Raw genomic sequence first — 12,271 nt, 5'->3', positions numbered from 1 at the left:
GCAGAAGGTGGAAGGTCTGGCTTCTGTAATTGTTTCCCCGCTGAACATGGGCGTTGACAGGTCAATCCACACGCCCAGCCTCTCTCCCTCTCTCTTTCTCTATTGGGATAGGAATCTGGGGGTGTTGACAGATTGAGCCATACTCCCAGCCTGTCTTTCTCTTTCCCTAGGGGGATAGGGATCTGGGCAGGTGGGGCTCCAGGACACATTGGTGGGGTCATCTGCCCAGCAAAGTCAGGTTGGCATATGACTTCTAAGACACTAATTGCATGCTTATTTAAAAAGAATTGAATGCTTATTTAAAAATAAAAGTTGATCTAGTTTAAAATATTCTTTTTACTACTTACTTATTTTTATACTTTACAGTTTTAAAATAAATTTGACTTGCTTTATGAACATGTGTAAAAGGCACATGTCACTATAGAAAGTGTATTTGAAATTTGACTAATTCACTTTTATTTCTGTAATTGTTTCAGTATAAGTACCTTTTTACTTGAGATAATAGTGCATTAAGTTAAGCATTCAAAAAAGCTTTAAGATTTTAAGATAATAATAGTGGATATCTGTTTTTTTTTTTTTTTCCCCTCCAGGGTTATTGCTGGACTCGGTGCCTGCACCATGAATCCACTGCACCTGGAGGCCATTTTTTCCTCCTTTTGTTGCCCTTGTTGTTGCAGCCTCATTGTGGTTATTATTATTACCATTGTTGATTTGTGGTTATTATTATTACCATTGTTGATCGTTGATGTTGTTCGTTGTTGGATAGCACAGAGAGAAATGGAGAGAGATGGGGAAGACAGAGAGGGGGAGAGAAAGATAGACACCTGCAGACCTGCTTCACCACCTGTGAAGCGACTCTGTTCCCTGCAGGTGGGGGAGCTGGGCTGGAACCGGGATCCTTCAGCAGGTCCTTGTGCTTTGCGCCACATGAGCTTAACCCACTGTGCCACCCCCCCAACCCCCTGGATATCTGTTCTGAGGGCAGTTTTGTATAGTAAGCATAACTGTAAATTGGGTAAGTCTTATTTTTATTTCTTTTTATGTCTATTTTATTGGATAGGACAGAGAAAGAGGGGAGATTGAGATAGATAAGATAGATAGATGATAGGTAGATAGAGAAAGACACCTACACACCTGCTTCATTTTTTGTGAAGTGCCCCCCTGAAGGTGGGGAGGAGGGCTCAAACTCAGGGTTCTTACTTAACCTGGTGTGCCACCACCTTGTCCCAGTTTCATTTATCTCATTATTATTATTATTGATGAAAATTCATGGGGCAGTATACTATAGTGGAGGAAAGTTTTACTTTGCTTTCTGTTCAAGGTATCTGTTTACAGAAATTTACTTAAAATTTTTTTTTGTTGTTGTTGCTGTCACTGGGGTTTTATGACTTATGTGGGCTGACTTTTTCAGTTAGAAGAGATAGAGGGAGGGAAAGATACCATAGCTCTCAAGTTTTTCCCAGTGAGGTGTGGGGACCAGGCTTCAATCTGCATCATGTGGATAGCAAAGCAAAAACCCTTTCAAGGTGAGCTATCTTGCTTGCCCACTTTTGAAATAATTGTACACCAACTTTATTTTTCTCAGAGCACAGCTCAGCTCTGGTTTATGGTCATGTGGAGAATTGAACTTAGGACTTTGGAGCCTTGGACATGAACGGGGTTTTTTTGTTTTGTTTTTTTTGTATAATCATTATGCCCTGCCCTTTGCAACCAATATTTAGTTGTAGCAGAATAGGATGCTTCCTTGGGCTACATAGCTGTTTTTTTTAAAATTTTTTTATCTTTATGCTCATTGATAATTTACCTTTCCTTTCAATTGTGTATCATTTCTTATTACTTTGAAATTAAGAGGGAGTCAGGTGGTAGTGCAGTGGGTTAATCGTACATGGCGTAAAGTGCAAGGACCAGCGTAAGGATCCCAGTTGAAGCCCCTGGCTCCCCACCTGCAGGGTGGTCACTTCACAAATGGTGAAGCAGGTCTGCAGGTGTCTGTCTTTCTCTCCCCCTCTTTGTCTTCCCCCTCCTCTCTCCATTTCTCTCTGTCCTATTCAACAATGGCGACATCAATAACAACAATAACTATAATAAAACAACAAGGGCAACAAAGGAAATAAATAAATAAATACTGAAAAAAAATAAGGATGAATTTTAATACTTTTTTCCTCTCATGAGTGATTATAAAGTTGAATTTTGCATACACACGCATAATCATAAAGAGCAGTTCTATCTAAACGTCAAATACCGAGGTGGTTGTGGTTGATTTTTATGATATTTATTTATTTATTTTAAAAAATCTTTATTCAGAAGTGGGGCAGTAGCGCAGTGGGTTAAGTGCCAAAGCGCAAGGGCCGGCGGAAGGATCCCGGTTCAAGCCTCCGACTCCTCACTTGCAGGGGAGTCATTTCACAGGCGGTGAAGCAGGTCTGTAGGTCCCTTGTCTTTCTCTCCCCCTCTCTGTCTTCCCCTCCTCTTTCCATTTCTCTCTGTCCTAACAACGACACCAATAACAACAGTAGTAACTACAACAACAATGAAAAACAAGGGCAACAAAAGGGAAAATAAATATTAAAAAAAAGTTTTAAAAAATCTTTATTCATTTTATTTGGTAGGACAGAGAGAAATTGAGGGGGGGGGAAGATAGAGAGACATCTGCAGCATTGCTTCACCACTTGTGAAGCTTTGTCCCTGCAGGTGGGGAGTGAGGCTTGAACTTGGGTCTGGGTCCCTGCACATAGTAACATATGTACTTAACCAGGTGCTCTACCACCCAGTCCCCTGGTTTACTATTTTTTATGTAATACTTATTTTAGCAGTATAATTTCTTTTTTCTTTTTTTTTTATTGATTTAATAATGATCGACAAGATTCTAATGTAGTAGTCAGGGAGGTGGTGTAGTGGATAAAACATTGGCCTCTCAAGCATGAGGTCCTGAGTTCTATCCCCGGCAGCATGTATACCAGATTGATATCCTTTCTTTCTCTGCTCCTATCTTTCTCATTAATAAATAAAATCTTTAAAAAAAAGATTCTAGTGTATACCATGTTTCTGTTATTTGAAATTGTCTATGGCAATATAAAGTACATGCCACTAGGGGACTCTTGTCTTTTCAGTATTTTGTTAATAAATTCAGTTAATATTTTAAAGATAACAATAGGTAAGCTTCAGATGATGTTAATAAATATTGCATAGTTTATACCCTAAATTTAAACTTTAAATGGTCTGCTAATTTTGGCTTCTGAAATGTTGACTTAACTTAGGATGAGAGCCCCAAAACTTAAATTAACTACAACTTTAGTTTACCCTTTTTATTTATTTATTTATTTATTCCCTTTTTGTTGCCCTTGTTTTATTGTTGTATTTATTATTGTTGTCGTTGTTGGATAGGACAGAGAGAAATGGAGAGAGGAGGGGAAGATAGAGAGGGGGAGAGAAGGATAGACACCTGCATACCTGCTTCACTGCTTATGAAATGACTCCCCTGCAGGTGGAGAGCCAGGGCTTGAACAGGGATCCTTACACCAGTCCTTGCGCTTTGCGCCACCTGTGCTTAACCCACTGCACAATAGCCTGACTCCCTAGTTTACCCTTTTTACAGTTATGTTTCTTTATATTAAACTAAACTCGTGACATTTTGTCTTGGATCTGATACATTTTTGTTTAATATTTAGGAGCACACAGAAAAGAGGGGAATCATTTGGAATCAGCAGGATAGGTAGTAAAATTAAAGGAGTATTCAAAAGCACTACAATGGAAGGAGCCATGTTGCCCAATTATGGTTTAACTGAAGGTGAAGATGACTTTGTAAGTAAATGTTGTTTAATTAAATTTATGAAACTTAAGATTTAACTCTGGTGTTGAAAAAATGGATATGCTCAATTATTTCCTTTACCTTTATCTTAGTTCTTATTTTAGACTTCCTTTGTAGTCTCCAGTCTTTCATTAACTGTTGTTTCATGGTGTTAACCTAAGTGTTAAAATCCTTAAGTATTTAAGTTGTTGTTTACTAATACAAATGGTTTATGTTAACCTGAGATACAATTTCTAGTATCAAGCAATTTACCATATTTTATTTCGGTTTTTACTTAATATCCTGATTATTTTTCTCTTTTTAAATATATATTTTTAAATATATTTATTTAATATTTATTTTATTGATTTTTCCCTTTTGTTGCCCTTGTTTTTTTTTAATTTTTTAATATTTATTCCCTTTTGTTGCCTTGTTTTATTGTTGTTGTTGATGTTGTTGTTGGATAGAACAGAGAAATGGAGAGAGATGGGGAAGACAGAGAGGAGTAGAGAAAGATAGACACCTGCAGACCTGCTTCACCACCTGTGAAGTGACTCCCCTACAGGTGGGGAGCTGGGGACTCGAACTTAAGCCCAGCCTTTGCGCTTTGCGACATGTACACTTCACCCGCTGCACTACCGCCCAACTCCCATGCCCTTGTTGTTTTATTGTTGTAGTTATTGTTGTTGTTATCGATGTCATTGTTGGATAGGACAGAGAAAAATGGAGAGAGGAGGGGAAGACAGAGAGGGTGAGAGAAAGACACCTGCAGACCTGCTTCACCACCTGTAAATCAACTCCCCTACCGGTGGGGAGCTTGGGGGCTCGATCCGGAATCCTTACGCTGGTCCTTGTGCTTTGCACCATGTGCGTTTAACCCGCTGTACTACCACCAGACCCCCTGATGTTATCTTTCAAGTCCTATGACCCAAGCATAAAGTATTTTTCTTCTCCTAGAGTTTTTTAGTTATTAGAGAAACAGGCATCATACTGGCACGTGTGATGTCAGGAATGATATTTAGGATTTCATTCTTGAGACTTTTTAGGCTTTATCTGCTGTACCACTTCCAAGGTCATGCATATATGGAAAAAAAAATCCACTTTTTTTTTAATGCCTTTTAAAAATATTTTATTTTTTCTGTTTTCTGTGGATCACTAGTATCAGCACTACCTGGTAATTTGTATACAAAATTCAGGTGCATAGCGCAGCGGGTTAAGCGCAGGTGGCGCAAAGCACAAGGACTGGCATAAGGATCCCGGTTCGAGCCCCGGCTCCCCACCTGCAGGGGAGTCGCTTCACAGGTGGTGAAGCAGGTCTGCAGGTGTCTATCTTTCTCTCCTCCTCTCTGTCTTCCCCTCCTCTCTCCATTTCTCTCTGTCCTATCCAACAACGACAACAACAATAATAACTACAACAATAAAACAAGGGCAACAAAAGGAATAAATAAATAAAATAAATATTAAAAAAAATTTTTTTTAAATTCAGGTGCTGTCCTATACCTAATTAATCCGAATTTGCATTTTTGGAAGATCCACAGGGGATTTATAAACACATTACACCTACCAAACTATTTTATTTCTTGTACCTTTGCACATGCTAGTCTGCTTGAATTTTCTTCCTTCATTTCCCTAGAAAATTTATACCCATTTTATTTCTTAGGTTGGTTTTGTGAAAGTTCTATTGTTTAAGACTGTTCCCTTTTTTGATAGTCATGTTGTTAAACATCTTTTATTCCATCACTTTGTGGTCCATTTTACTTTCTCTCCAAGGAGCCAAATCCACTAGCAAAAACAACACAGTTGTATCAACCTAGGATGTAGCACTGTTGACTGGACTCTGGACTCTCTCTCTTCTTTATGGGGAGACTAATGGATTGCAGTACAGTTATTGATACTTGTCACTTCTGTCTCTGATCTGCTGTCTACTGAATTTTTATATGTAGATGAATAACAAAGTCTGGAATTGTTATTTGTCAGCTTGAAATGTTTTGGTTTTGTGTTATCAGTAGAAAATTTGATAGTACTTAGTATAAAATTGGGTTCAGGCAGTAGCACACCCAATTGAATGAACATGTTACCAGTGGAAGTACCTGGGGTCAAGCCTCTGGTACCTCCTTACAGGGGGAAAGCTTCATGATCACTGGAGTAGTGCTGCTTGGTGTCTATATATTTTCCCTTTCCCTGTTGATTTCTTTGTCTATATGAAATAAAATTAAATAAAATACATTTTTTGAAAGTTTAAAAATTGGGGCCGGGTGGTGGCACACCTTGCTGAGTTCATGTTACAGTGCGCAAGGACCTGAGTTCAAGTCTCCAGTTCCCATCTGCAGGGAGAAAGATTTGCAAGGGTTTAAATAGTGCTGCAGGTGTCCTTCCGTCTCTCTTTTCTATCTCTTCACTTTTCCTCTTGATTTTCGTCTTTTTCCAATAAATAAATAAAGATAATAAAAAATTCAATTTCTAAAAATTATAGAATGCATATGGGCACATTACTTTAGAGTTGTATTTCTTGTGCTAGAGGCCTAGAGGCCCTAAATATATTACAGTTATCTTGATAATCATTTTTCAGATTGAAGAAGGTATTGTTGTAATGGAAGATGATTCTCCAGTGGAAGCTGTGAGCACACCTACTACTCCCCGAAACCTTGCTGCTTGGAAAATTAGCATCCCATATGTAGACTTTTTTGAAGATCCCTCTTCTGAAAGGAAGGAAAAAAAGGAAAGGATACCTGTGTTTTGTATTGATGTTGAAAGAAATGATAGAAGAGCAGGTAAGAAGTTTTATGTGTGCCTTTCTTAGATGCCCATTAGTCTGTCTTTATCAGGAATCATGAACATTTTGCCATATTCTAAATTTTGAGTATGACTGCATATCTAAAATATAAATGTCCAGAACAAAAAATTGAATGAAAGTGTAGAATTCCCGAGGCTATTTCTATTACAAATTAGCTAATTAATCTGTTCAACCAGTACTTATTGAGATAATGCCTGACAATTTAGCACTGCAGTTTATATAATATTCTTTTAATGGTTTTGTTGCATTCATTATTAGCTTTTGGTCATTCTCCCAAGTGTTTCAGATTCATACTGTGGCCTGTGGCCGGGGTGAATTCACTGCCAGTGCTCCTGAGCATGGTCTGGGTTCTACCTCTTGTCAGATTCTACTGAGGACCAGGATAGATGTGCAGGACCGGGGGTGGGATGGGGTGGGTGGCTAGAAGTGTTCCTGGCTCTACCTGTTTTACACTGTGAGATGGCAGTGCCACCCAATAAAATACCTATTACTCAAAAAAAGGGGGGGAGAGATAGATACCTGCAGCACTGCTATACCACTTGTGAAGCTCCCCCACCCTTGCAGGTAGGCACTAGAGTACACTGGTCCTTATACATGGTCATGTGTGTGCACTACTGGGTAAAAATGAAGAAGAAACAATGTTTGCTTTGAGGGCTGTGTCTCATAACAACTTGGTTTTTCTTCTGAATGCAGGTATTACTTGGGGTGGTTGGGATTGATTGATTGATTGAATCGAGCTGGGGTCCTTGCACATTTGTGATTTTGCCACTTCTGGGCCACTGTTTTTTTGTTTGTTTTTTGTTTTTGAGGGGGTGCAGCAGACCTTTCTATTTAGTTTTTTAAAATATTTATTTATTAATTATTGGGCAGATAGAAATTGAGAGCGGGTGGGGAAGATAGGGAGAAAGAGTGAGACACCTCCATCCCTACTTCACCACTTGTGAAGCATGTGGGGACCAGGGGCTTGAACCCTAGTCCTTGTGTTACAACAGTGTTGTAATGTGTGCGCTTAACCAGGCGCTCCACCTCTTGGCCTCAAGGCAGACCTTTTATTTACAGCGGTTACAGTACACAGCAGAGTCACAGTGGCGCAGGGCACACATGGCTGCCCTGCCTGGCCCCACAGCTCTGCACAGACTACCTGCCTCCCCATGCGCTCCTGCAGGCCAGGCTGCGGGTCTGAGGATCCCCTCAATCACTCCCACACTCACTCATGCAAGAAGCCTGCAGAGGGGAGGCAGAGAGAGAGGCGTCCTCTCCTGGGACCTGGGGAAGGAAGGCAGGGAGGAAGGATGGAGAAAGAGAGGCAGGGAAAGGGCACGGGAAGGCCCTGTGCACAGGCAAAGGTTAGAGGTGTGTGGGCATCAGGTCCCCAGGCCACCAGGCCAGGCTGAGGGCCTCTGCAGCTGCTGCACCTGCAAAGGAAGCGGAAGGGGGCCGGGGAGCCCAGTGCTCATGACTCAGAACAGAGACTGAGGCCAGGCCCACAGGCAAACCGAGTTAGCAGAGGATGGGGTACTGCGCCCCTGTGCCTTAAAAGAGAAAAATGTGAGAGGGGACTTGCGGGGACACCTGAGGCCACCTGCGGCGACATCCACCTACCAGCACACCTGCTCCCATGCCTGTGGGCCCCCACAGAAATCCTGGCATTTCCACATGTCTTGCCAATTATGTCAACAAAACAGCAAAACCTGTAACAGCCTGTCCACACTGCAGTCACTTGGAAGTGAGAACAACTTCTCAGCAAAAGCTCTGTCTTTCCTGCCACCTCAGACTAGATGTCCCCCAGAACGGACAGAGAGAGCCGGGACTTCCTGCAGGCTCTAGGGAAGGCAGCCATAGAACAGACACAAGGCCTCCAGCCCCGCCAGCTGCAGAGTGAGAGACAGAGAGATAGGTACCACAGTATTGTAGTTTCTAGAGTGTCATGGCACCTCCTGTGTGGCACCAGCACTGGAACTTGGGCAGTGTGCATCATCATGCACTCTGCCTGTTGAGCTATCTCTCCAGTCTCTGTAATAGTTTCAGTTGATTTAGTGCATTGCATTTCCACAACGTGATGATAATAATAGCAATTAATATTTTTGGAATATTTAACTCTTTGCTCACTGCACAGAAAGTTCTTCATGTGCATTATGTGTAATAGATGCAGTTATTTTACATCTGTAAGCTAGCTAAGGCATAGTGAAATTGTTATATTTTAAATGTATAGTAAATGAAGGAACTTGGGAAATATGATCTGACCTAATTAATTTTTTTATTTTTTTTTTAACCAGAGCACTGCTCTGCTTTGGCTTATGGTGATGTGGGGGTTTGAACCTGGGACATTCTAGCTTCAGGCATGAGGGTGTATATTACATAACCATTATGCTATCTACCCCAACCCCTAATTAATTCTTTTTTAAAACTAATTTATTTATTTATTCCTGAGAAAGATAAGAGAGAGAAAGAACCAGACATCACTCTGGTACATGTGCTCCCGGGGATTGAACTCAGGACCTCATGCTTGAGAGGCCAATGCTTTATCCACTGCGCCACCTCCCGGACCACCCCTAATTAATTCTTTAACTAATTTACTTTGTGTTGTCCAGTTTGGTAGTTGTCCAGTTTGGTAGTGTGTGTGTGTGTGTGATAATTAAAATTAAGTTATGTCAATTTTCAGTTCTTTTTTTATACTAGATATGTTTCAAACAATCAGTAGTAGTAAAGTGTGGCTAGTAGTATACTGGTAGAGATCATATAAAACAGTTTCATGAGGGTCAGGTGGTAGCTCAACGGGTTAAGTGCATGTGGCACGAAGGGCAAGGACCTGCATAAGGATCCTGGTTCGAGCCCCTAGCTCCCCACCTGCAGGGGAGTAGTCGCTTCACAGGCTGTAAAGCAGGTCTGCAGGTATCTGTCTTTCTCTCCCCCTCTCTGTCTTTCCCTCCTCTATCCATATCTCTCTATCCTACCCAACAATGAACGACATCAACAACAATAGTAACCACAGCAAGGCTACAACAAGGGCAACAAAAAGGGGAAAAATGGCCTCCAGGAGCAGTGGATTCATGGTGCAGGCACTGAGCCCCAGCAATAACCCTGGGGGCAAAAAAAAAAATTCATTATTATAGAAAGTTCTACTGGATAGAATAATTTGATACTATTTTAGGCTAGAAAAGTTACCTATAGCCTGGACTGGTGTTGATGTATTGCACCAAAGTAAAAGACTCTGGGATGGGTGGGTGGGGAGAATACAGGCCCTAGAAAAGGATGACAGAGGACCTAGTGGGTGTTGTATTGTTATGTGGAAAACTGAGAGATGTTAATACATGTAAAAACTATTGTATTTACTGTCAAATGTAAAACATTAATCCCCCAATAAATGAAAAAAATTACCGATAATTTTTATAAGCTTATATACTTTTTGTAATTGCATAATTTTTAAAGTTTCTGCCAGTTCTCTAACTATTGTAGAAAAGTATGTTATTGTGGTCTGGGAGGTAGCTTAGTGAATAAAGTGTTGGACTCTCAAGCATGAGGTTCTGAGTTCCGATTCCCAACAGTACAGAGGGATGTACCAGAGGGATGTCTGGTTCTCTCTCTCTCTCCTGCCCTTCTCATTAATAAATTAAAAAATACAAGGTCTTGGAATGTGATGGCAGAGGCAGAGGAGGACCTAAAGGAGGTTGAATTGTTATGTGGAAAACTGAAAAACGTTATACAAATACAAACTACTGAATATTACTATTTACTATAAATCATTAATCCCCCAATAAAGAAAAAATTAAAATAAATATTAAAAAAGAAAAGTACATATTATTGAGATGAATTTATGCATGAAATGTATTAATCTAGTTTACTTAGATCAGAATATGTCAACGTGATGCTAAAGATACATTACTAAGAACATAGTAATCTCCAAATTTGTTTACTTATGTTTTAAATATTTCATCCTTTTAGAAGCAGCTTGTAAAATTATCTATTACTTAGTGTACATTTCTTTAATTTACAGTTGGGCATGAGCCTGAACATTGGTCTGTCTATAGAAGATATCTTGAATTCTATGTACTTGAATCCAAACTAACAGAATTTCATGGTATGTTGTGCTTTTTATATAAAATACTGAATGGCAGAATTGTTCTTGAAAACTGTTGTTGTTTTATATTTTAAGTTTGTGTGTCAAGGAAATGTAACAGTCATACTTATACATACTCCTACTGATAATATGGGTGTGCCATTTTGTTTTAAGTATTTTTAAGATTTTTTTCAATGCATATTTACTGTGCCCCTTTCCCCCTGCCCGCCCCCTCCCAAGTACTGCTCAGCTCTGGCTTGTAGTGGTGTAGGGAGTTGAACCTGGGGTCTGCAAACGTCAGACATGAGTCTTTCTGCATTATTATATGCTACCTCCTTCTTGTGATTTAAGACCTTTCAATTTTATTGTTGCTATAATTATATTTTTACATATTATTGAGGCATGAATCCAGAATCTCACATTTGGACAGTTCTTCTTCTAGCGTTTGCCCTTCTTCCGTAGCCAGTCAACTCAGGTTGAGCCTGATGTAAAGTTTCGAGACCTCCTTTGAATCTGGAGAGGTGGCAGTCGTTGACTATGTGGGTCATAGTCTGTCTGTGGCCGCAGGGGCAGTTCGGGTCGTCTCTGGCTCCCCAGCGATGGAACATAGCGGCGCACCGGCCATGGCCTGTTTGATAGCGATTGAGGAGGGCCCAATCATAACGTGCTAGGTCAAAGCCGGGTTGACGCTTGCAGGGGTCTGTGATGAGGTGTTTGTTCTTTATAAAGAACAATTTAGACAGTGATACCACTGAGCAACCTCCCTAGCCCAATTTTTTCTTTTCCTTTTCTTTAATTTCTTTCTTTCTTTTTTTTTTTTCTGAGTGAGTGAGTGAGAGAAAAAGAAAGATTGAGAGGAGAGTTACTACAGCATTGCTTCTCCATCCTGGTTGTTGCCTTCAAGTGCTGTCCCTGGTTCTCCCAGGTCAAACAGGGCTTCAAACCCAGGTCCTCATGTAAGGCATACACAGTATTAAGGAAAAAAAAAAGATTTAAAGGAGCTGGGTGGTGGCACACCAGTTGAGTGCACATGATAACATGTGCAAGGACTTGGCTTTGAGACTGCTCTCCCCACCTGCAGGAGGGATACTAGACAAGCCATGAAGCAGGTCTGCAGGTGTCTCCTTTTCTATCTTCCCCTTGTTTTTCAATTTTTTTCTCCATGTCAAATAAAACACAAATGAAAGAATAGCTGCCATGAGTGGTGGATTCATAGGGCTGTCACTAAGCCCCAGCAATAACCCTGGTGGCAGGAGAAAAAAAAAAAAATTTTTAATATTTATTTCCTTTTTGTTGCCCTTGTTTTTAGTTATTACTATAGTTATTATTGTTATTATTATTTTATTGTTATTATTGTAGTTATTGTTGTTATTGATGTCATTGTTGGATAGGACAGAGAGAAATGGAAAGAGGAGGGGAAGACAGAGATGGGGAGAGAAAGACAGACACCTGCAGACCTGCTTCACTGCTTGTGAAGTGACTCCCCTGCAGGTGAGGAGTTGGGGCCTCAAACCGGGATCCTCACACGGGTCCTTGCTCTTTGCGCCACGTGGAGAAAAAAAAATTACTGAGAGAGAGAGACAGACAGACATAGACAGGGTACTACTTTGACATACATAGTACTGGGATTCAA

General features: G+C 40.4%; 1 protein-coding gene across 11 annotated transcripts in view; it reads left to right on the top strand.

Annotated features, from left to right (window-relative positions):
- Positions 1 to 12,271, top strand: part of SNX14 (sorting nexin 14) — a 98,084-nt gene that overhangs the window by 60,591 nt on the left and 25,222 nt on the right. For all 11 annotated transcript variants that reach the window (XR_009553680.1, XR_009553679.1, XM_016193579.2 and 8 more), the window contains 3 exons: positions 3,669 to 3,801; positions 6,357 to 6,558; positions 10,576 to 10,659. Coding sequence is in view for 9 of the 11 variants with exons in the window: in XM_016193579.2 (XP_016049065.1) it covers positions 3,669 to 3,801; positions 6,357 to 6,558; positions 10,576 to 10,659 (419 nt within the window). In the remaining 2 variants the exon portion in view is untranslated. The remainder of the gene's footprint in view (positions 1 to 3,668; positions 3,802 to 6,356; positions 6,559 to 10,575; positions 10,660 to 12,271) is intronic.

This window comes from Erinaceus europaeus, chromosome 13 (genome assembly GCF_950295315.1).
Source record: "Erinaceus europaeus chromosome 13, mEriEur2.1, whole genome shotgun sequence".
Classification (NCBI taxonomy): domain Eukaryota; kingdom Metazoa; phylum Chordata; class Mammalia; order Eulipotyphla; family Erinaceidae; genus Erinaceus; species Erinaceus europaeus.
This window is presented reverse-complemented; position numbering and strand designations above follow the sequence as displayed.